This window comes from Neolamprologus brichardi, chromosome 10 (genome assembly GCF_056152115.1).
Source record: "Neolamprologus brichardi isolate AB-2024 chromosome 10, ASM5615211v1, whole genome shotgun sequence".
Taxonomy (NCBI): Eukaryota; Metazoa; Chordata; class Actinopteri; order Cichliformes; family Cichlidae; genus Neolamprologus; species Neolamprologus brichardi.
In genome coordinates this window covers 10,934,893-10,959,752 of record NC_142113.1, presented here as the reverse complement: position 1 = coordinate 10,959,752, position 24,860 = coordinate 10,934,893, and the positions used below count along the sequence as shown (strand labels likewise).

General features: G+C 40.5%; 3 protein-coding genes across 3 annotated transcripts; 2 read left to right on the top strand and 1 right to left on the bottom strand.

The window, feature by feature from the left end:
• Positions 1-690: 690 nt before the first annotated feature.
• vamp2 (vesicle-associated membrane protein 2) lies at positions 691-10,662 on the top strand. Its single transcript, XM_006799471.3, has 5 exons — positions 691-1,049; positions 4,806-4,911; positions 5,174-5,332; positions 5,624-5,675; positions 5,838-10,662. Coding segments are annotated over exons 1-5 (336 nt in total). The 5' UTR covers positions 691-1,047; the 3' UTR covers positions 5,855-10,662.
• A 3,735-nt stretch (positions 10,663-14,397) lies between these two features.
• Positions 14,398-19,581, top strand: pcolcea (procollagen C-endopeptidase enhancer a). Its single transcript, XM_035911455.2, has 9 exons — positions 14,398-14,653; positions 16,373-16,481; positions 16,569-16,827; positions 17,915-18,039; positions 18,140-18,276; positions 18,369-18,670; positions 18,759-18,836; positions 18,922-19,092; positions 19,235-19,581. The coding sequence occupies exons 1-9, from the start codon at positions 14,565-14,567 to the stop codon at positions 19,363-19,365; spliced, it is 1,401 nt and encodes a 466-aa protein (XP_035767348.2). The 5' UTR covers positions 14,398-14,564; the 3' UTR covers positions 19,366-19,581.
• Positions 19,582-20,224: 643 nt separating this feature from the next.
• On the bottom strand, positions 20,225-23,577 carry tmem88a (transmembrane protein 88 a). The gene is made up of 3 exons (XM_006799473.3): positions 23,138-23,577; positions 21,835-22,160; positions 20,225-21,395 (listed from the first exon to the last, which is right to left on the bottom strand). The coding sequence occupies exons 2-3, from the start codon at positions 22,141-22,143 to the stop codon at positions 21,108-21,110; spliced, it is 597 nt and encodes a 198-aa protein (XP_006799536.1). The 5' UTR covers positions 22,144-22,160; positions 23,138-23,577; the 3' UTR covers positions 20,225-21,107.
• Positions 23,578-24,860: the final 1,283 nt, after the last annotated feature.

Genomic DNA, 24,860 nt, shown 5'->3' with positions numbered 1-24,860 from the left:
AAGGCTGACCTTTAAACTTCCTCAAAATGTAATTCTAAGTCATCAAGATCTAATTGGACCAACCATCACCATGATGGTGATGGTTGGTCCAATTAGGACCAATTAGGACCTTCATTATTATAAAGTCATTACAAAACAGATAAAATAAAAAGAAAGGCTGCAGAAAAATAATGTTTCAAATCCATTTTTTGTTGCTTGACCTTTCGTTTTACTTAACTTGTACTAATCATCCTTGGGATGTAGGAACTGTCCACAAAGGTCAAGCTTGTACCAGCCTGTCACACATGAACTGTACATATACAAGTTACAGTATCAAAGCTATTACATTGCAGATTTATGCCAGTTTGAAATATTATATATATATATATATAAATAAATTTTAACAGCCACATTCATATTTACTATAAATGATAACCTAGGCTACTGCTTATCTCGCCACACCCCCTTTCGAGGAACGCCATTTTGTTGACAGACAGACCCGCCGTGAGAAAAAGCTCCTTTCTGAGGAGCTAGAACCCCAAATGTGACCGCAAATGCAATGTATTTAAATGAAACACGAGCAGATCCCCAATAATAGCCCCCACAGTTGAAAACGATGCTTTGTGGGCGCTAAAATGGCGTATTTGAAGTCTCCGGCCACCCATTTCAACATGAAAGTCGCCGCGATTGACGTCACCGAGCCATCTTTGTCCACCTAATCCAGGCGGAGGGTTATTACACCTTCATTACAGCACGGTCTCCGACAGCACCGGGCTCTAGTAAATAGCCTGTCAGGTGCCGCAAATCTGTAGACATAGAGATAATTTTTAAAAAAAGAAAAAAAAGAGGAAGAAATATATAGCGAGGAGACACCTCTCAGTGGCAGATTCAAACTCAGTGCTCCTCCTAGGATATATAGGCAGGCAAACGCCACAATAACCAACCAAAGGCTGCCAGAGGGTAGAGAGGAGCGCAGAAGGCACATCCACATCCATCTGCCAGCCACTTAGCACGCGCTAACATTTCCAGTCCGGATTAGAGCACAGCTGTCTCCCTGCTACCAGGAAAATGTAAGTACAGCTCGCTGATTTTTTTTATTTATTTTTTTGTCAAATCCGAATTTATTTAATTTGGTCCTCACGACTGGTGTTTGGGAGGCTTTGTGGGGATTTGTGGTGTGTGGACAGTGTTCCTCAGCCGTCATAAACTGAGATGGTTATTAATCTCTGCTGTTGTGTTGATCATGGAGAAATATCGCAGTTTGATCTCATTTCACAGCTGTCTCCTTCTGATAATATGACCCAAAAGTGAAGAGGCTAACGCGTCGGCCTAACCTTAGAGCAGACGGTGGGGTCGGGTTTAACTGTTATTAAACGCGTTATTAGCCTTATTTTCAGTGTGTGTACAGTGAACGTTTTTGTCGACTGTCTTTTTCCTTGTTGTAATTATTAGTTGTTGTTGTTTTTTTTCTTTTGCCGTGAGCTACATTTGACTTGAGCCAGCACGTACGCATTTTTTTTCCAGTTTGGACTGGTTTGATTTGAAAAGGACACCGTCTGTGTGATTATACCCACGGGCTAATTAAAATACATTTATTTATTTCTTATTATTAATAATAATATTAAGAAGAGAAAAGACGTCGTGTTCTCTAAAGCTGTGTCCCCTTGTTCAACATTTCCAGTGCATTATTCTTCCCTTGCCCAGTCACAGGTGACGATTTGGCTGATTCTAGAAACAGCAAGGACATAACGCTGAACGAGCCATACTAGCTGTTTGACCAGCGCCAGACTATTTGGATAGCCTGTTGAACACACCCTCGACGATTTTCGACGAATACACCATAAAACTTGTCAAAGACTGTTATTATTAGCTCTGAATTAGGCTTAGGCCTAGTTTACGTGATGTTTGCAACCTACAGCGGGGGGTGGGGATAGCCTAGCCTCCTACTGTATGTCGTCGATTGTAGTGCGAGGGCGGACAGCTGTATATCTCACCACATTTCATTGTTGTTGGGTCTTCGTGGGTAAATGAAGCATGTAAATGTCTTTCTTCACACACCTTTATTGTCCATTTTTGTTGTTTTTGACCGCACGGTCAAAAGGGTGGGCTGAGGAAAAGTAGCCGCCACAGCCTTCACTGTCAGCATTCGCATAGCAGGCAGTTTTAAGGGTGAAGCAGCCTGGTTCCGACACACGACCTGTCATTTACCAGTGTCGTCGTGCCTGTTAGCGTTTTCTCTTTGGGCTTTGAGTTACATTTGTCGACATACTTGGTTGTTATTGTGCATTTAAGAGCTTAAAATACACCCTCCCTAATAAGGAACCTCCCCGCCCTCGACGTTGGCAGGCTGTAGGTGTTTTACAGGCCCGTCCTGCTCGCGGTGGACAGGGATGTTTCGTGTTTCCTGGTCTGTGTGGGTACACGGTCACACATGAATGTCGTGTAGGTTAGGATCCAGTGCCCAGCATCAAACAGACTGGGACAGACATGCTGGGATCAGACAGTTTCGTGTGGACTGCTGTTGCGCTGTCCAGTGCTGAAATGTCGCTCTCCAGTGCTGATCAGGCGGCATGCTTTTCCGTGACAGCGACAAACATAAATCAATTGCAGAGTTAAATGTCTGTCTATCTGCCAACCTTACTCTGGCTTAAGGTAACCAAGCATAAATGTTGAAATGCTTCCTCATTTCATCAGGGCCCCCCGAAAACCTTAATAAGTCCCATCAGTGTTGCAGCAGCTCTCCACAGGGCAAGACTATTTTTAAAAGCACTATCTTGAAAGAAGGTTGAATATATTTAGCTTTCATAGGAAAACTGACATTAGCAGTGGACTGTAGACCAAACTGCATCTTACATTAGGGGCTTTTCTTAAATAAGAGTTGCATTTGCATTTTGTTTTTTTTGTTTTTGTTGTTTTCACTGATTACAATCTGAAAGTGCGATTGAACTGGAATACTGGCACACAGATTGCTGATAGAGTCATTTATAAAAATAACTATGTCTCCTTTTTTTAATGTATTAAAATGAAAACAATATATCTTTTTTTTAAATACAGAGAGCATGAAATCACTTTATTTAGTTTATTTTCAGTTTGTTTTCTTAACTTTAAAGCTTTAAAGGTTTTAGATTATGTTCTGAAGTTGCACACAGATGAGAAATGGTTGATCAAATCAGCAGCACACAGTTTTCGCAGGATGTGAAAGCTGGTGAGAAACGTCGTCACAGCACTAGCAGCTCTTCTTGGTGCTAGTTTAGAGGTGATGACAGCGTGAACCTCTGTACACATTACACCTTTATGGTGGGATTCATTGCAAAGTTGGGAGGAGCTCATAGTAATTATATATATATCTGTGCAACTTTATTATACATTCATGCCTGTAAATATACAGTTATAGAATAGCAGTCATACTAGTCTGATAAAATAAAATAATATCAGTATTTTGCACGTGTTTGTATTTTAAGGCAAATAATATTATTAATATGACATTTAGCTGTTATAATTTTTCCTTGGCGACTCATAGGGACCACCAGCAGCACCACGTAAACTATTTGAAAGGATTTGTTGTTGTTAAAGGATTAGTCATTTGTGAGTGTGCAGAGGTGACCTTTATACAGAGTTTCCCCTCGCACTAGTGAAGTAGCTCAGTTACAGCTAAGGTATATTTCTCGTAAGATGCTACAAGCTTAGCTTTATTATAGAGTGTTTGTTCACGATCTTGCTTTGTGGTCATTGTTTTAGTTTGGATTTATAGAAGCAAATGGTAAGCATTAGATCACACTCCATCTGTGTATTTTTAACACCTTCTCACTTGCATTTCAGGAGTTGTAGCGACCGCGTTATACATTATACATTATACATTATACATCAAGCTGTATAATGTTTAAAGGTTATGTTTAAAATAGCCACAAACTATTCCTGAAAAAAATATTTAAAAGTATATTTGTGGTTGTAATTTGTGCCTGATGCCCATTCATTCTCCATCTAAGTCATGAGATGCGTGTCATAGAGGATTCAAAGTGGATATTTTTTTATTTCTATTGATATACTACAAAAACTATGGATATACCTCAATCACAAGTAGTGTAGCAGCACAGAAAAGGCTAAAGTTTAAAATAGATATAAATGACATTTGCATCAGCGGTGACAAATTTAAGTATTTTTTACTAAGACAAAAAGAAGCAGAGAAACTATTCTGAAACTGCCATGTGGTGGAACTCTGCACAGGAGGTTTAGAAATGGCAATGATGAAGAGACATCTGGGTTGGGATGTAGGGTCATTTTACCCAAGCTGTTTCACTATTTGGGTCCTTTTGACTTAATGTTGTGGACCATAACTATAACTCTCTCTCTCTCTCTCTCTCTCTCTCTCTCTATATATATATATATATATATATATATATATATACATATATGCCTCCCTTGAGTCAAAAAGCACAGGGCTCCAGTACATGTTGACTTTTTAGCGGTAAATGACACTCCCACTCTGTGAAATGACACTCTCTCACTGTGGTCACCGTTTGTACATAATGTCAAAGAACAGGCTCATCTAGCCCAAGAGGACAAGTTCAGTAGTAGATTGATATATACTAGCATATAGAACTGACACATTGTGAAACCTCCACATCTGTTACATCACACTTGATGGCCTCTTTAGGTTTTTGTGAAGATTTCGGGGAGCATGACTCATTCTTTTGTAGACTTAATTTTCACCGCATCACAAAAAAACACTTGTGGCTTTTTCCCCATCTGTTGTAGAGTAATGTGGGAATTTAACACGATGAACATGCTTTACATACTATTGAATATTTGCATTTGTTTATCATCAGGTCTGCCCCAGCCGCCGGAGCCCCTGCACCCGAGGGAGGGAATCAGCCCCCTCCCAACCTCACCAGCAACCGCCGTCTGCAGCAGACACAGGCACAGGTGGATGAGGTGAGTACAGTGCAAACACACAGCCAGGCATTCATGCATTTCATTTCATTCATTCATTCCTCACATACTAAAAAAAGAACTGAAAAAAATGAACATTTAATAATAAGTAGTGGGTTTGACTCCTCTATCATTTCTCCAAGTCTTCAAACAGTTTTTGCTATAAAAATATATAAACAATATCCTATATCTAGTAACCCTTACATGCAGTCATGTTGTCTTGATGGCCGATTATACCACACTGCTCTGCGTGTTTCACCCCCAGGTGGTGGATATCATGCGTGTAAATGTGGACAAGGTTCTGGAGCGTGATCAGAAGCTGTCAGAACTGGACGACAGGGCCGATGCCCTGCAGGCTGGAGCCTCTCAGTTTGAGACCAGTGCTGCAAAACTGAAGAATAAATACTGGTGGAAGAATGCCAAGGTGAGGTCATGCAGACATCCTTACTTGAATAGCAAATGTCTGTCTGTTTACAGACAAAATGAAAAAAAAGAAAAAAAGAATAAAAATCAAAGTGAAACAGAAATCCTCTGCAAACATGGAGCCACCTACAACCATCAGTTTCTGCTATAAACTTTGCTCTTGAGCCTAATTTTGTGTGTCACTGGTAGAAATTATACGTGTGCTGTATGTGATATTGATATTTTTAGTGCTTTAAAGAGTTTTTTTTATTAAAAATCTCTGTTTTTTTTTCTGGAAATCTGCTGATTACAGATGATGATTATCCTGGGTGTGATATGTGTGATTGTCCTCATCGTCATTATTGGTAAGAAGCACACTGATAGTTTCTATAACAGATATAACAGTTATTTCAATGGTGTTATTCATTTGTAATACACATACATTTCTTTGTAATTGCCTTTTTAATCTCCTAACCCGTGCAGCGATTTACCCTCCTTCACCTCTCCTCTCTTCTATGTCTCTACAGTGTACTTCAGCACCTAAGAAGAATTGCTCCTACCCCAGTCTGATCCTAACTTCCTTGCTACAGAAAAAAAAACAAACCTCAAATTGATGACAAAATTAACCGCAGATGATTAATTTACTCTCTCTATATATAATTACATCTCCCCAATTAGCCTTGATATAACACCCCTAAACCCGTCAGGGCCCCCACGGCTCCCCCACTTCCACCACCTCGCCTCTGGACCCCTGTCAATATTTGTCCTGTGAGTGTGTGGCCCTGTCTCCTTTCTGGGTACTCTTGGCTTTTCTAACCTGCCATACTGAGAACCAAACACTTGTGACGATGCATCAACAGAAAAGGAAACAACGATTGGCGATAATTGTTACATAACTGATATATATATAGTTCTTTGTAGAGTTTTATTCTGATATATACCGTTTTGTAGGTGTGTGTGTGTGCGTGCGGTGCGTGTGCATTTTGTACTTTTTATTTTTTGTATTAATTTTACGTATGCTTCAGCGGTAACTACTGCCTATTAATCGAAGTGTGTACTTTTTGCATGTTTTTCATCATCTTTCCGTCCCCTTGCTTCTTCTCTCTTTTTGGTGTATTTTTGCACAGTGGAGTTCGCCTCCAATCAACTGGGATACAAATTTTCATCTTGTCTGGGTTACTCGCATCCAGCAAAACAAGCCAGAGAACTAAAACTTGCATTTTTTTTTAAAAAAAGTGACATCAAGTTACAGAAATTGGAGCTAATCCGCAGAAAAAACTGCCCTTAGAAAATCTCCAGGTTACTCCTTGTTCGGCTCAGGATTTCGATAACTTGATGCCGCGAAAAACAAAAATCAAGTCTTAGCTTCTTTTATGGCTTTTTGAGCGATTTAACGCTCACTGATAATCCCTCAAGCGTACAAATAATGCATGAATTGTGAAACTGACCTAATAATCATCACCCCTCCGGACCCCTTTCCATGTAATCCTCCCATTAACCTCCATTTCTCTTTTGAAATTTCCCTCTTGAATAACTTTCATCTGTTGCGTCTTTTATGCCCCCACCCCACCTTCTGTCTCTCGGCATGCTTGGACACCTCAATTTCTTGTGATAATTTCGAAACTGCCATAGTACATTTGGACCAATGTCTGTAGATGTTTCTTTTTTTATTTAAATATTACGTAGTGTCTTATTTCGAAAACATTCCTTCATTGCAGTCTAGTGCAAACGCTCTTACTGTAGCACATGTAAGTGTAAGTATCTTGAAAAAAAAAGTAACAAAAAATGCGATGAACCTATTGTCGAAAACGTCAGTCGTGCAAACCACTGGAGAAAAAAGTTAAATAGCTGTAAGGGTACATTTTCAATAGGCAGGATTAGACTTTGAAACTGTCCAGATTATTTTTTTAGAGGTATTATCTTAACACACTTACACACTCACACTTATATTCTGGAGATGTATTCTGTGAAGGTACCGTTGTGTAAATTGTTGAATTCGCACACAGCAACGTTTCCCCAGTGTGGACACTAAAAGGCCTTAGTCTTAGTCTTCAGTCACTTTTTTTCAGTAAGTGTCAATTATTTCCAGTCACACAATCTCCCCCCCCCCATCCCCCTCACACTTTTAGTAGGTGTGGAGGGACTGCAGAAGAGGAGTCTGCTTCAAATGCACAAGCTACCTTGTTTTTGATGGCGCTGTCTGGCTCTTCCATAGCCTGGTCAAAGCAGGTCCTGGTGCAGTAAAAATCAAACAAACAAACAAAAAAAACCTCTCCACATGAAGAGCACATTATAAAACAAGACAATTCAGCCTCGTAGATTTAGCAACAGGGACAGGGGCTAATTAGTCAAATTCACAGTTTTAGATTTACTTGAGCTGTTTGCTAACCTTCAAAGGTTAGCTAGCGACAAGACAAGTAAGTCACAATTTAAAAAAACAAACAACAAAAAGTAGCATTCCTAAGACGAGCATTTTGCTAGAGCAGTGGTTTGTCTCGGTGTGTCTCCCTATAGTCAAGGCCTTTTTCTTTTTTAAATATATAGATTCTATTTTTTAATTATAGTATATTTTTGTGTGAAACAGACAGGTAAAGAGGAAGTGTGCAATCAGTACCATTTGCTGCTAGCTGGCAGCGAGCTCCTCTTTACCTCTGTCTGCTGTGTTTTTTGTAATTCAGCTCTGTGCGTTACACACTGCCAAGCATCAAAGGGAGAGGCTTCTGTTGTTATCGCAGTTCTTTCTTTCCTTGGTGCCCTCACTGGTTTGGTCTTGAACTTTTACGTAACTTGATTTCGGCATCTAACTCCTGAGCGTGACCATTTCGGCTATTCTAGGAGCAGGAGAACAGGGCAATATAGATGCACTTGATTTCTTTTTTTTTTAATTTTCAGACACTGCGGGACACTAAGGCCTTTTACACATTTCATTTCTCAAAACCGCCGAAAAGGTTTCGCTCTCAGCTGCGGGATGATTTAGAATTTTCCCTCGTGGTTGTGGTGAATTAAAGTTTATATCGTGTTTAGAGAAATGATGTACCGGCCTAGCATTGATAAATGCTCAACAGGAAACTGCTCCGTTTATGCTTTACTGCCACTGATGCCACAGTCCTGAAATTTAGTTTTGAAGGAAATACAGCATTTCAGAGCAAATGTGTATAAAGCCTTAGCAGCCTTGTGTCTTTTTATCTTCCCCACCACCTGAGTAAACCAACCTGCCCCTCTTTGCTCAACTCACTTTTTGAAATTCCTTGTCTGCGCGTGTGAGTGTATGTGTGCACAAGTGCTTTAATGTGTATGTGTGTGTGCATGTGTGAGTGTTAGAATAGCTCAGTCTTGGGAATATCCCCAGTTTATCCTGACAGATTAGGCCGCTTAACTCTCAGAGTGAAGGCACGTTGTTTCCTTGATCACTGAAGTACGATGAACAGAGAGGTTACCAGAACTGTTGGCCCGTTCCAACCTTAACACACCCCCCACATACACATATATTTATCCCCAAACAAAGCAAAAGCAAACCACAGAAGATTACCAAAGACCAGAATTCCATGCTTATGCTGCCAATTGCCATCAAAAACAAGCGGATAGGAAGATGTTACCCAAGCTATCCCAGTCTGTCTCAGATAGCTTACACCCTTACTCTACCTATAGGAACTTTGAACTCGTACACACTGTTTATGTGGTGTGTCAGTTACGGCTTGTGAGTGTGCCATCCTACTAAACGTATGCAAGTTAAACCAAAACTTGAGGACCGCATGCTTCAAATCTCAAAACTACATTAGCCTTCCCCTAATTATGTGTATCCAGGTTTGAAGAGCTTCTTTAATCTGTAACTAGTTTGTAGACACATGATCCTATAACTAATTATAGCACAAGTCTTCTTTTTTGTGTGTCTCCACAATGCTGCCAATTTTTCAGAGGACAAAAAAAAAATCAAGATACAAACTACAGCTATTAGACAAACCCGAGAAAAACAGTGAAATCTGCATCTGTTTGGTGTTGTAATATGGGGGTGTTTTGGGGATAAGGGGTCAATATCCTCAGGTTTAAGCCACTAGTAAATTCACCATAATATGTACAAGGACAAAAACTGCATGAGAAAAAGTAAAATTGGATTTTTTTGGCAATATCAAATCATCATTGGGTTACAGATGTGGTCCTTTTAGCCATCTTACAGGAGTTAACCATACAGTGGACTGAAGTGGTATAACACTACTGATTGGGGTAGGATTTGTGTGTTCTCCATAAATCCAGCTGTTGTCCCGTGAGAGCTCAACCCTATTGGTCACAATAGTGAAAACGAAGTGATTGCTCTCTTTTTCTGTTGCTTTACTGTCTGTACGAAAAGAAGTGTGCATAAATTTGAACACCGTGGCACTTTCTTCTTCTTCTTCTTCTTTTTTTTAAAATGTTGTGACTCATTCATTTTCAAGCGGGATGGGAATATGATTCACTGGTGAATATTGTCTTACGTCAGCCTCAAGAACCGTTCAGCGATCTCAGCGCTGTGTTCAGGTCATTTAGGGGGAATAAGTGTTTGGAGCCCCTTTTTTACAGGGCTCTTGAATTTGTAACTCAAATTTTGAAAGCAAACGAGCAAAAAAGAAGGAGACCAACGCAAAATCCGCAACCTTATTGAAATGTTTGCCATTAAGCCCTAAATGGGGTGAACGCAGCAATAGGAGGGAACCTTTTGAGTCTCTGAATGTTCTTTGGATGGCTATCAGTTCACAATATTCTACTTAACATATGTTAACATGTTTCTTTTGTTCTTTTTTTGAAACCAAATATTGTGTTTTTATTTTGCATCAGTTTAGTAATAACTTCAGATGTCACTGAGTTGTTTGTGTGTCAGCACTGATGGGTAAAGGTAAAGAAAATGGGAAGTTAGAAGGGCGGGGGAAAGTATTTTTACCTTCCAATAGTCCAGAGTGCTTAGAATGACTCTACAGTTTACATCAGATTGCCGTTTGTATCTACGAGATATTTTTTTGTTTAAATCAGTTTATTTTTGAGGAAAGACTTTTCTTTTTCTTTTTTTTGTCTTTTTGGGAGTGGGCTTTCTGAGATGATGGTCCATATTGCCCCTGGTCATCTGGCCTTACAGGAGGGACAGGACTGGAAGATCATGGGCAATGTGCTGGGCTGTATGGTTTTTTTTTCTGTTTGCTTTTATTTATTGATAAATTTATTGTGCTGTCATTTGGTATGGGATTAGAAACTTAACAAGGTTGACTCAACGCAAAGGAGAGGAGACTGAATGAGAAACTAAAGTACATAAAATAATTGTAGTGTAAATCTATCAATGTCTTATTATATTGATGAACATCATGAAATATATGTATATTGGAAAAACTGTGTCTATGACAGCTTGTGCTTTCATTTGTGCTTCCTGCTCTTTGTCCGTGTGCAACAATGGGGAAATGCAAATGTGACTGCAAATCTGGGACCTGTGTGAATAAGCATACAGTTATTACCAATGCAAATGATATCCTCAATTGATCCTTATTATATGCAAGAGTGCCAAAAAAGACTATGTTGAGACCTGAAGTCAGAAAAATGTGCATCTCTGCATCCATTCAGTCTTGTTTATAGTCTCTTTTTAACTCCTTAAACTCACATTAAGACTCTCGCATCACTGAAAACTAAACAGCATGCACAACCAGTTGCATGAGCATATAAATGAGCTAAACCATAATGTAGCTCATTCACTGTAGTTAGACTAATAAAGTAGGCACAAAACTTACGCCTCCATTGTAATCACGCACACTAAATTCTGTATTAGAAAAGTAAGTCTCTTGAAACCAGAGGGCAAAAATACAAACTGTCAGGTGTGGCTGAGACACTCATATACGTCACAGAATTGCTCTCTAAAAATTTCTAACAACCTGCCAATATCTAATTAGGGTTTTGGAACCAGGGAAACCTATGAAGGAGTATTAGGATCATATTTTTAAAAATACAATAATTAAAGTTGAAATTTTGAGAACATAAATAGAAATTTTAAGAGTAAAGCCACAATTTGTGAGAATGCACTACTTTTTGTTTCAGGTAACAGATAGATAATTTCTCTTTTAGCATCTGTTAACCAAGTAAGTATCGAAAATTAACAATTTTATCTTATTGTCGACAATTTTATTCCAAGATCAAGCAGTATTTTAACTTTATTCTCGAATTATCTACTTAATTCTAATAAATGCTCAATCAAAAAAACAAAACGTTATCATCGTCGTTTCCGGTGGCTTTTATTTTGAAGAGTAGCTAAAGCGGTCATATTTCTTGCTATCGTTTCACTAAATATGAATTTCCTAGCCCACATATGTAATAAAAGAAGAAGAAAAAAGCTCTCCAGCAAGCGCTAGCTCTAAATTAAGCACAGAAAAGCAAAGCTTCATTTTGCACATTATTATCATGGCGCTCTCGAGCTGACTCTTTCGAATTGCTTCGTCAGCGCAAAACAGGCTTTCTGATAGAGTGGCTAAACGAACGACTGCACACGCTTCAAATGGAACAACTTGGACGAAGAAACAGAAAATGAGCTGCTATCACTCCGAAGATGATGAAACAGAAAGAGGGGGGATAGACCATTGTTGTTACACGACTTCACCATCTATTTGTGAGGGCGGTGATAAGAAATAACACTGCGCCCAAGATGTAGCTTCACATTTTCACCGCTGGGTGTCGCCCTGTCCTCTACTTTACTCACACTAAACTACTTGCCAGCATGCAAAAGCATAGATGCTGGCTTGCAACACTTCGTTTATATCACCTCTGCATGCAACCAGCTACATCAAAATCTGTGAGGGTAACCACTGCTCTATTTGCACACTTAGAGTTTTCTTTTCAGATGTTTCCTCCTGCAAGCGTCTTGTTTTTGTTTTGATGGTGTTTATTGTTTGAACTCATTTCTACAGATGGATATAGTTGGCTATTTTCTAATCTGTCTAACTTGTGCTTTTTATTTCTGAAAACCACATGTCTGCCACTGCAGCATGAGGGAAAAAGCATGCATGTGAAAAGGAATTAACTTTTTCTAGCAGAATACTGTCATTACCATGACTCGGACTTACTGGCAAATAAAGATGTCTCCTGAGCAGCTACCATAAAATGTGAGGGAAGTCAAGTATTAGGTGTGACATTTGAGTTGCCGTTAGATCTGACTTCAGTGAGACATCCTGTTATTGCTGTGAGCTTTTTGGCTCATTCACTGGAATATCTTATTTTCCCCATAAAACGCACAATGAAGTGCATCCAGGAAAAAGGCTATTATGGCTCAACGACTTCCCTCCTGAAAAGTGACAAACTCAGACAAAGCAGGACACAGTCATTCCAAGTCACCTCTGCATGTGCTTCCATCTAGTTATCACTGAGATCCTATGAGAGTTGGTCCTTACTGCAACGCACCACATGATTTGAGGAATGTTTTTTTTCTTCTTTAAAAAAAATGTGCGGAGTGAATTTGTGAGGAACCATATTTAAACAGAACAGATGGCTCTACAGTTGCTTTAAAATCATCAGTTTGGATCCATCCCCTTTACAGATGGATTCACACAACTGCACGCATTCTGGTTTTGGTTTTTTTCCTCACCTCTGAAGCACAGTGTCATGTTAAATTGTGTTTCAGAGTTTAAAAAGTGAGGGAGAGAGATTAACAGCTTGCAAAAGGAAATGTGTGGATGTAATAACAGTAATGTGCTGGCTCAGGGAGGCATGGACGTGACCTAACTCCAGGGTGCGTACCAAAAACAACTTTTCACTTTTCTGGGACTGTCTCGCTGTCAAACTGTTTTAAGTTTGTTTTCCATTTTTCTCAGTCAGCGCACCCCTCCTCTTTTGCCTCAGCCGTCCGTTCACTACAAGTCATCTCCTCCCCCGCTGCTGTTCCCTCTTGACTCCCCAGCAGGAATGTGGGGCCAGCTTGGAGGACTCTTTCAGGAGTTGCAGCAGAAACCTACACTCTTGCCTCGGATTACGGCTTAAAGGTCACTGTTACTCCCACACATATTGACAGCGGCTGCATGGTTGTGCAGACGCCGTACACTCCCCCCCCACCCCCCACACACACACCCCACCACCACCACCACCAGCAGACTCCTGTGCGCCTTTGCATTCCTTCCCCCGCTGACTCTTATCAACGTCTTTGGGGTTAAACACAAACACAACACAGCACGACTGGGGAATGCTCATTTCTCTAACTGCAAAACAGACAAGCACCAAATCTGTCAAAAGTTTGGAAAGCATGTGGTACAAAACCTCTTTCAAGCAATCTGGAAAGCCACAATGAGATCTGAACTATAAAATCTTACTGAACATAAAAAAAGAAAGAAAAGAAAAAAACCTTCTTTGTGGAAACATCTTTGAGATTTTACAGACTGTCTGGACCTTTTCCCTCACAGTTTGATCAAGATGTCTACCTTTGTAGTCCATAAAGTGTTATCATTTTTACATCAGCGTACCCTCCACAGGCCTCACTAACGCAGGCGAAAGAGTTGGCTCATTACTGAATCCCAACAGAGAAAGGATACTCCCTTCTCTCAAGTGTTTTTCTTGCCTTGGTGGCAAATAAACAGTCCTTGAGTCAATGGAGCCAAAGGAGCTCCTGGGGCTTGGGGAAATAAGGTTTATTATCATTCCTATTAGAGCTTATTTTGACTCCCACATGTATTTTTGATTCAACTAAGGCTTTTTTTTTTAAGAAAAACATTCTGTTTTGCAAATTAAAGGTCTCATATCATGCTGTGGAATGTAAAGATTTACGGGCCTTCCTGTGCACGTACAGCCCATACAGCCTATGGCTTTGCCTCTACCTGTGCCCCCTCTGAAATCAGGAGTCAGACACAAGCTGGAGTTCATTTTTCCTGAACTTTTAAGCATTTAAAGGTCCAGAAACATCCAGAAACAAAACTTTCCAGACTTCTGATACTGGAGCCCTTTGCTCCTCCTTCCTAGATGCTCACTGAGACTGAGACCAGACTTACTCTGGAAGAAACATCTGGCTCAAATTAAAGCCTTCTCCTCCGTCCCTCCCCACTCACGTCATCCCCCCCTCATGGTTATTTTTTGCAACTTTAGCCCTTTCATCCTTATTGTCCATCTCTTCGTCCATTCTTGCCCCCCTACTCATTCATTCTCTCCGCCCATTCCGAGCCTCCTCCTCCGTCTCCTCCACTTCCTCCTCCTCTGTCTTTCACCTCTTGCCTCCTGTTACCATCTTCCTTTTCTGCAAAAGGTCTGGTTTGCTTTTTGTACGCAGCATCATGAAGCCAATGAGCCATATCTGGGGTCTCTCCTTGGTCTTGTCTCTGAGTTTGGGATGGACAAAGGCCCAACAGACAAATTTCACCAGGTGAGGTTGCATTTTAAACCATTTGTGATTTATGAAGCGCCTTGAGGCGACTTTTGTTGTGATTTGGCGCTATATAAATAAAATTGAATTGGATTGAATTGAAAATAACCTGCAGAAGAAAGGTTCTTCTTGAAATTCACCCCGATCCTCATATGCAGATATGTGAGGTGAAGATACTTTTGTTTGTTTTAACAAATATCAACTGGGATAAAAAGGCTCCGCCGCTTTGAAATGATCTTTACTATGACATTTTAATTCAGTCCTGCTTCTGTACATTCTTTCCAGCTGACTGTTTAATTGGGCACAGAGCTGTCCTGTTGGTTTTGGGCTCATAATGTGTGGCGCACTGAGTCTGCAAAGGCTGAGGTGCCACAGATGTTAATGCTTTCAGCTCTGCCTGTGGGGTTGAATCAGAGAAACTTGGCTCTGATTCTGTGCATTTAGATTGTAATCAGCAGCTGTCTGACTTTGCTGGGGTTCTGCGGTCTGAGTTCTAGTCTGTGAAAACAACAACGTTATGTTTCAATCTAATTTTAGTTTTAATTATAGTTTCCAACACCAAAGATAACAGATAATGTTAACTAGCAAGAAGAAGGAAACACCCACCTCTTTCTTGTTCATGTAAAGTGTTGTTTTGTCCAAGGAACACATTGGGGATCAAAAGACACAAACATGATAACCAGTTTACATTAGTTATGCTAGCCCAAACTCAAAACTAACCATGGCCGGTTAGTTCAAACTCTGTTAAGTTTGAAAATCTTTTACTGTATAAATGGACTAAGAAAAAGGCAGTTGTGTGACTGGCTGGATGAGGCTTGTATAAGAAAGCCCTTTGAGTGCTCAAATTGAATAGAAAAGCAGACTATAGGTACAATTCTATTTAAAACACACAAATAATGACAGGTAATTTGGGAGCAATTTATCTTACCAAAATGCTATTCAACATGTGACTATAAGATCTGCGAATGAAACCACCAACCTTTAGATTAGTGGACCTTGGCGTCTCCTATTGGTAATGGAAGTCCAGCTGTGAAGCTTCAACATTAGCAAAAAGCTAATGACTTCAATCAATCAAAAGTTCAGATTCCTATGGGGACGATAATTGACAAAAGAAAATCGCTATGTAAACCCACAGGTATAACCATTTAATCAGAAGTCTTTTTGCAATCACAAGATTTTCCTCTTGCTGGACTAAAAAGAATGCAAAGTACTTCTGCGCTGGCTTCTGTCTTAAGAGCAGAAAGCCACAGCCATATTTTATATACAGTCTCTGGCTCTATTTCCTGAGGTACAGCCAAGCTAAGACTATAAATCGATTTATAGGCTTTATAAATGACTGATATAGAGTAAACAAGGGTCTGTCAAAAGAAGTCATCTTAACTTAATTATGATCCTGTTACAGAGCTCAAGTGCTGACTCCAACTTGATTGAAGTGTGATTATTGTTGTTTTTTTCATTCTTTCCCTGTTTTAGTGTCAATTAAGCAGCAGACTTTAATTAAGAAAAAACATTGCAAAAATACATGTAGCAACATCTGCACCCTACGATTAAATCATCATCTAATGAAAATTTCCATCTTCTTACACTAATTTCTTCCAGTAAATTCCCACAACAACAACCACAACAGCCAAGAGTTCATTTAGACAGCCAGCTAGAGGATGTTAGCCTCTTTAGGACTCTGCTTGAGATTCCCATTTCTCACTGTCTCCTTTACCACAGGCCTGTGTTCTACTGCGGAGGAGACATGGTTGCTGAATCAGGCTTTGTCGGAAGTGAAGGGTTCCCAAGCTTCTACAAACCAAACAGCAAATGTGCCTGGCGCATCACCGTGAGTCACTCTCCCTTCCCCAAGCCTGAGTTCTCCAGCTTTTCCAAGCTTTCTGTGTCTGACTCATGTGATCTCGATGCTTTCCAGGTCCCAGAGGGAAACGTGATAACGCTCTACTTTCGCATTCTTGACCTCGAGGCTGACTCGCAATGCCGCTACGACTATCTGGATGTTTACAATGGACATTCCAACTTGGTGCAAAAACTGGGTCGCTTTTGTGGAACTTTCCGACCCGGAGCGCTCATTTCAACCACAAACATGATGATGCTGGAGATGGTGACTGATGACGAGACGCAGAGTCGAGGATTTCTGGCCTATTTCAGTGCAGTCAAACCCTATGCATCTGGTATGTGGTCACATGATGAAGCTGTTTTGTTTTTTTGTTTTTCATTATAATGCCATGTATGCATTCCCAAAGAATCCCAACCATTCATTATAAACCAGTGCCTGAATGTAGCATATATTTTTGGGCTTCGTATCCATGACCACAATTTCTAATGAGGTAATTTTGCCTTCAATCAAAGTTAAGCTTAATTAAATAGTTAATCTCCTCTTCTTCTTGGCCTCTTGCCTCCTCAGCTTTAAGTGGTGGCAAACCTAAAACCACAGTAATAATAATAATAACAATAATAATAAAACATTTGAAAGCACTGCAGAGGTTCTCAATGCACATTATTTTAACAACATTTATGACTCCTAAAATCTTTATAAATCCCAGTTTAAGCCTGTTTTGGATTTAAGCTATTAAAAATTACTACATTCTTTAAAACGATTGGCAAGTGCAGCTTTCATAGTTTAGGAATGAAGTGTTTAACAGTGTTAAAGAAAACAGGAAGTTTCCCACCTCACCCAGCTTTCACAGTACTGTTCTAAGGGAGCAGAATAATAAGTAGTGAATTTCTTTGCATTAAAACCGTCATTAGCAAATTATTACTGGTAATTAAAGTAACCTCTGGCAAATGATCTGAAACATATCATTAAAAGTAACAGGAGGCAGAACCATCGACAGTCTGGATTCAGCAGATAGATGTTGAGTATCAAGCCTGAGATTAGTCTTCAGACTTTTCTTTTTTGTTTGGAAGGGCTTATAATTAAGCTTCAATAATATGCTTCAAATGTGACCCTGAGTCATGCTGCTCCAGCGACCTCCAGCAGTACCCTGGGGGCTCATCAGAAATTGTGTAATAATAGCGAAAGGGGGGCCGGCATAGAGGTCAAAGTATGATGCTACACCCCTGAGCTTGCACAATGTATTTTAAAAAGTGTTCCAGCCAACAGGCTAGATTATTAATATCAGCTCAAAATGTTGAAATGTATATCTTTGTTATAAATGTGAAATGTCTTATTTGATATTAATGGTGCAGACAGCTTTAAGAAAAATTTACAAGTCTCTTCATTTAGCATCCTAATGGAGTGTTTACGGCTTGTTTCAGACGAACAGTTCTGTGGGGGGAGGATAACAAAAGCCCAGGGAGAGATCAAGACACCCAACTGGCCCGACAAAAAATACGAACCTGGAACAAGCTGCTCCTGGCTCATCACTGTGGAGCCCAATATGGTCGGTGGCAAGCTGACTCGCAGTGTGCAGCCACTGTATAGTCCAGAGTTCCTTCCTTTGATTAATTGAATCTTTATACTTGTGTCTCTTTGGATACCAGGTGATCCACGTGAATTTTGATAAGTTTGCCGTGGAGGATGACGCTTATTGTCGCTTTGACTATGTGGCATTCTTTAATGGCGGCGAGAGGGATGACTCACGTCTGATTGGAAAATACTGTGGCGATCAGGTCCCAGAGTGAGTGATAGAAATTTCTGAAGCCTTTAAAGTCGTTTTAAAATAGCCATTTCTAATTTTACACCTCATCCTTTTTCCTGTCTCGTTCCTAGACCTATTGTTACCAGCGGAAATGTGCTACTGGTCCAGTTTGTGTCAGACCTCAGTGTGACGTCTGATGGGTTCCTCGCCCACTTTACCAGCATGCCACGTGGTTCTCAGATACCAACAGTCAACTCAGGACAGACTACAAGATACAGTCCTCCAGCACCTTCTGTCAAACCTGCACGTCCTTCTACCCCCATAGAAACAACCACCAAATATGTGCCAGCTCCTGTCCCTAGGTCCACTCCGAGCCCCAAACCAGTCAAGCCCACTAGAGACCGTAATGCAAAGCCAATTGGAAAGAGGCCTGGTAGGTAAATGTACGAAATAAAAATAAAAAAGTTAACAACTAGTATCACTAAAAACACATTATTTCTTTTTCACTATTTTCTTATTAGTGCTTCAAAATCCACTCTGTGCCAAAGCCTGTAAAAGAAATGGAACAATCAAGACTAGTTTCTGTGCCAGTGAATTTGGTAAGTTTCCTGCTGTTGACATATACACACACACATGCATTATCAATCAGATGTTGCGTTCTGACTGACCCCACCTTTTTTCCAGTATTAACCGGGAAGGTGACCTCTGTGGCCCCGAGGCCCCGAGGTGCTATTCAGATTACTGTGTCCCTCATCAAGACCTACAAAGCAGGCCGGCTAACCATAACACAAGTTGGAGAGACCATGTCAGTTAAGCTGATGTCGCAGTGCAAGAAGTGCCCGCTGTTCCGCAAAGGTGGGTTGTTGCTTATTTTTTAATTCGTATTATCCAGGTGCTGGAGATCAACAGCATCGTCTTTAACTCAACAAACATAACCTCATTGAATCTTAATGTTTGTGGGGTTTTTGGGTTTGTTTGTTTTTTTTCATTCTCACAGGTGTCAACTACATCATCATGGGTCAGGTGAATGAACAAGGACAAGGTACCCTGGAACCCGGTGCATTCACAGCTCTCTACAAAGCCCCACACCACAAATTGTTAATGAATATCAGCCAACAACCCTGTTAACCTCAAATACCCGTCCAGACCAGAACAGGGAAACACAAATCCAGACATTTTAATGTGAAATGCAGCTCTTTCAAAGCACTATATTACAGGAATACATAACTTCAGTGTTGTACCGCAAAATAATTAAAAGGAAGGCAATTGTAATGTCTTATTCAAAACTCTGCCAAACCTTATGTTTGTAATTTATAACTGAATAAAGGTTTTATATCTCTTTCATTTGATCTGACTGGCTACTTTGTGTGTGTGTGTGTGTATATATCAACTGTGACTCTTAATATTAGAATGATGTCTCTGACTCCACCTCGTGGATTTAAAGAGTAAGAGCAACCTGCACATTATGAATCGGATAATCATGGCTCTAGATGAAGAAAATGTATTGTCATTCATAAACACAGAGACCAGTTTACCTTCAGGAGATCCAGACCTCTCTGGATCTCTCTGCATAAAACAATGTTTTACAGGGAAGAAACTTTTAATTTTTTTATTGGAAGATTCTGAAGCCAGGAATGATAGAGTCGATTTTCGAAAGATATATCAAGAAATTCCTCAATTTTATTAACAAAGGAAATGGATTTGCTCATTTTTTTCTCTGCCGTTTTTGTAGCTTGCAAAACCATTTGAACCACTGAATACTTTTAGGGCCAGGGTCTGGCAGACTGACCATATATTTAAGACCCGTGGTTCCTATTAAAAATCTCAAGAGGTGATAAAGTCTAAAGTCTTTGGTCAAAGAGTCTAAATCAAGATGTCAAGTTTTTCAAAAAGGTTTCTACAAATTCCTGTTCTGACCTCATATAACTAGAGTGCAACCAAAAAATGTTCTGTACTTTTAGTACGGAATTATAATTCGAAACCTTGCTTTTTAAATTATTACTGAAGTTTATTAGTATAAATGTGTTTCACACGGCTATACCAGAGCATCACAAGTTGTAGAAATAACAGAAAGAAAAATAACAGAGTACTCCTACCACCAGTGACACAGCAGGGATGTGGCTTTTTATGTCCAAGTGAGAAGTCCAGTGAAACAGACAATCACCTGTGAAAAAGCTGACATCTCCATATACCCTCTTTGCTTTCCAGCAGCTTGTTATGTGGGTTGTTGATGGCAGTTTGTCCATTAGATCTACTACCCAGTCTTCTCCTCATTCTTCAATGTTATCTTCAGTTTCATCCCTAGCATCCTCTTCTGCCACACCAACACTCTGCATGTCCTCCTTCACCATGTTCAGCATTTGACCCACATTTGTAATTTTCTTTGGGCTACCTTTGGCTTTGACTAATGAGGCTGAGATGCAGTCTAGCTGCCTCAACTAAGCCACGGGTCTACCTTATGACCCCAGACACTTGCCGTATCCTAAGTCAGTCTCAGGTCATACCCTTTGAGCCACATCTGGCCCATACTATATTTTATGCATCTCGTGTCATGAGTTTTTCCTGCATCTGGCCAAAAGTATATGTCACTGAATTAACTGAGCTATCAGGGGCAGGTTTTTTCTGTGTAAAAAAAAAAAAAAGCTGAGTGACACTTTATTTTTTTAAAAAAAAACTTTACTGTATAAAAGAAAAGAAATTAAATACATTGAAAATAATTCAAAAAGACTCTTAAACAATGAATATGAATGATTAAATGTGATGGATTTTTACAGTGGCTACAGAAAAAGGACATATAAAAGTAGATTTCGTTATAAAGCAGGAAACTTGATAATATAACCATATACAATCCTCCTCTCCACTCCTCTCATCTACACCCAGATGCTACCCTTCCCCTGTCTCTCCATTGCATCCTGTTGACTAAAGCAGCTCCCCGGACCTTGCTTCTGATTGCGTTGGTTGGGCAGGTTCTTGTACACAGCCCGGCTGTAGGGGATGAAGCACAGGCCCAGCTGGAGGTGTCGGGCCAGACGGCAGTAAGCTGCCAGCGCCAAGACCAGCAGAGGGGTGAGAAGCAGAAAGCCCACCACCAGCAGGGCTACGCAGGCTGTGTCGTCCAGCAGGTCTGAACAGTACAGCGATGTTCCATGGGGCTGCACCTGAAGGAGAAGGGATGAAGGGTCACAGAGGCCATTCACACCAAACCATCATCAGCACTAACTCTAAGAAGTGTTTGTGTATTTAAGGTGCTCACACTAGTGATGTACAACACGGTCAGCATGCATTGTGTTTGTGAGGGCCTAAGTCTCACAGTGACATAGAGCAGCTTAGTAAATGAGCTCTGGGAGGCTCCAGAAACAGCTGAGAAAACAGCGTCAAATCTCCGGAAAGAAAGGAATTCCTTTCTTTTCTTTGGCATTCCAACATAAGAGTTTGATTAAAAATCGACATCAAGAGGTGCAACTCCATTGGTTGGTTTAATAAACTGTGATTACCAGCAGAATCTAGTTTTAACCCCTTTCTTTTGATCTTTTAAAACAGCATTTTCTTTCACTAAATCCAAGATAATTATATAAATATATATATATATATATTTACTGTGGAGTGGCAGAGAAAGCCGAATACAATCATGGTCAGCGCAGGGGTGAGGATGATGCCGAACAAGATGCTGGCCAGACTGAAATTGATCAGAGCGATGATCATATTCTGTGCAGTGACCAGCACGGAGCACGCCCAGCAGTCCAGAGAGCCCCTCAACTCCACAGGGGGGTCAGCGGCTTCGCTCCCTCTGTGAGAGTAAGGAGGTGGCACCACGACCCCTGACCCCGATCTAGAGGAGAACCGTGCTTCGGAGCGGGCTTGCTCAGACATCGTCTTCTCCAGCGTCCCGGTCCGTGAGAGGCTCATCTTCTTTGTGGTCTGTTCTGCATAAAAAAACCACACACACGAGTCATTCATGCAGCTAGACAATCCACAAAACAACCTGGATCAGCATGACTTTGTTTTAATCCCGGCTTTATCGATCTCATCTTGGGTCTCTACTTGTCTTTGATTGTCTGTTAAAAACCTTCCCTCTCCCTGCATGCTCTGATTCTGATTCAGTCTGACCGCTACAAAGATGGAAAGTTACAGAATGTTAAACCATTTTATGTAATAGGCCCCTGAAATATTGTGGCAAAAGATATGGAAAGTCACCATGAGATAACCGCACAGTTGTAAGTGCAAGGAAATTAACTTCCCTGACTCCACCTCCGACCCCCTCCCAAAACAATGAGCCAGGAGCATCTGGAAAAGTTTGAAAAAATTCCACTACTCACCGAAGTGTCAGAACAATTTTATTCATGAAATGCTGGGCATGAGCTTTTAATTCCTACATTTCAATTCATTCAAGTGTTTCCATGCGATAAAGAGGAGCACTAACACTACTTCCCTCTGATCTGTGCTGCACTGACAGCTGCTGGTATTCACTAGTGTGAAATCTGTAACTTTGGCATTTCAACCTCACCCTCCAATCGACTGTCCAGTTAGGTGTTAAGATCATTAAAAAAAGATCTCTTCTAAAACTAGATTATTGTGCATTATATGGAAGTCAAAGAGTACAACTTGAGTAACAACTATCACATAGATTAAAAGGGCTTTTTGAGTATTAAAAAAACATATCAAAGGCTTACACAACACTTTTAACAGGTAAATCTTTCCTTCGATCTGGGATGGCCTTTTGGAGACATCGGAGAAAATAGGCTGTTTGCTTCCAGATCAAAATGAACCCTACTGAATGGCACTGATTTAGTGTGTACACATTCAAATAAAATGAGCTGTTCTGTTCCAGCATGTTTTTATTTTTGAAAAAAAGAAAAAAGAAAGGAAAGCAAAAGTAAAGGATGGATCCTGTCATACTTACTTGCGTTATAAACCTGATGACCTTCCCCGGTGCAGCTCAGTAGTGGCAGCAGCAGATGAAGAGAATTTCAAGAATTTCCTCCTGATGTGCGTCTTCTCCGACTAAAAATCCAGATTTTGAACGTATATCCAAGTAGAGGTGGAGTTTCTACCTCTCGGCTAAGTCTTCTTCAGTGCTCAGGGCTAATTATACAAGCTAATAATAATAAGAAGAAGAAGACGAATCAGGAATCTGTCAGCAGTTTGGTCTTTAGAGATGTCACAGACGCGGGCAGAAAAAAGCTCTACAGGCTGGTGGCAAATTGTGCTTTCCTACTGGCTTCAGCGCTTCCTTCCCTGACATGCTCTTCCTTCCCTTTTTAAGATTTTCACTCTGACTCCAGTTTTGAGATCTGAGCCAGTGAGCCTGTATCCTGTGTTGCCTCGAATGCTGTGCTAAAGGCTGATGTTAGGTTTGTTGGGCAGAGGTGCAGTGGAGGGGTTTATATATGATAACCCCTGAGAGGAAGGGGGAGGGAGGAAGAGTGTTTATTTGGATGGATTAGAGGAGTTATATGTAGCCCGGTCTGCAACACATTACACCTTCACTGAGCTTTTTCTTCACTGTCAAGTCCCGATAAGGTTCAAAATCCAACACAGCTCATTTCATATCAATTTTCATACCAAAAGAAAAAAAATATATAAACCCATTCTGTTAGAAGTCAAACTGAGAGTCTGACATAAGACTTGATGCAGACTTGCTGTATTTACATTTTCACTGACAGCTCAATTCAACCACTTGGCAATATAGCCTGAAATAAGATGTTAAAGGCACAGACAGACTTACATAAGGTTTCTTCCCAGTGCGGGAGTGACAGGGGTTTGGCCTTTGACCCTGTGATGAAAAACAGATCTGCTCTTTCAGAAAACATAACGAAATGAGGAAGCGGGGGAACACTTGCTAATTTAGAGGTGGGGAAAGAGGCTATCATGGGACTGATAAGAAGCCAGAGGGGCTCAGATCAAAGGGTGAAATTAGTATTTTGATGTGAAGTCTAATTTTATTATCTTTTTAACAAAGCTCACTGTAGACGTCTTTGTTTATTTATTTTTTTTAACAAGGGGCAGATCTATAAATTCCCCAAAGAGAATGAGAGTATTTTAATGGCTGGTACAAAGAGACGACTGATCAAAGAACTCTTGGCGTTTAATCTGTGGGTTAAAAAAAGAAAGAGGGGATGGGGAACAGAGAAGGTGACGGGGGTCAACCAGTGTTTTTGCCATTAGCAGTGCCACAGTGTGTGTTGTTTGCATGTGCATGTGAGTGTATGAGAGGGCTGGTAGAGGAAGACCAGTCTTCCTGTCCTTGGATCCGGGATATCCGCTGCTGTGTCCACGCTCGACACTGTGAAGTGCACAGGTCTGGCAATCTCATACCCGTGAGACAGAAAGAATGACACTCTCATTGCATGTGGCGCCTCTTTTCAAACAGTTTCATGTAAGTCTACATCTGTTATATTATTTTGGTTCGTTATCATTGTATAAGTAATATGTAGCGTTACTTCTTTTGATCACTTTAGGCACTGACGTCATTGTTTTACTGTATGACTTAGTTGACTTATTGCTACATTTGAATTACTTTCCTGCTGAACTCGAGAGCAGCTGCAGCTTGTAGCTTTGACAAGATGGTATCAGGAAAGTGTTGGAGGGAAAAATAAACGAGCTGTGTGCTCGCCTCCCTCAGC

What these genes read in the sequence shown, in the direction of transcription:
- vamp2 (XM_006799471.3), top strand. An exon ending in CACAGGCACAGGTGGATGAG is followed by an intron (nt 4,912 to 5,173) that starts GTGAGTACAGTG and finishes TTTCACCCCCAG; the next exon opens with GTGGTGGATATCATGCGTGT. An exon ending in ACTGGTGGAAGAATGCCAAG is followed by an intron (nt 5,333 to 5,623) that starts GTGAGGTCATGC and finishes TGCTGATTACAG; the next exon opens with ATGATGATTATCCTGGGTGT.
- pcolcea (XM_035911455.2), top strand. Translation starts at nt 14,565, where the DNA reads ATGAAGCCAATGAGCCATATCTGGGGTCTCTCCTTGGTCTTGTCTCTG. An exon ending in AGTCAAACCCTATGCATCTG is followed by an intron (nt 16,828 to 17,914) that starts GTATGTGGTCAC and finishes GGCTTGTTTCAG; the next exon opens with ACGAACAGTTCTGTGGGGGG. An exon ending in TGTGGCGATCAGGTCCCAGA is followed by an intron (nt 18,277 to 18,368) that starts GTGAGTGATAGA and finishes TCTCGTTCCTAG; the next exon opens with ACCTATTGTTACCAGCGGAA.
- tmem88a (XM_006799473.3), bottom strand. Translation starts at nt 22,143, where the DNA reads ATGAGCCTCTCACGGACCGGGACGCTGGAGAAGACGATGTCTGAGCAA. An exon ending in GCTTTCTCTGCCACTCCACA is followed by an intron (nt 21,396 to 21,834) that starts GTAAATATATAT and finishes CTTCTCCTTCAG; the next exon opens with GTGCAGCCCCATGGAACATC.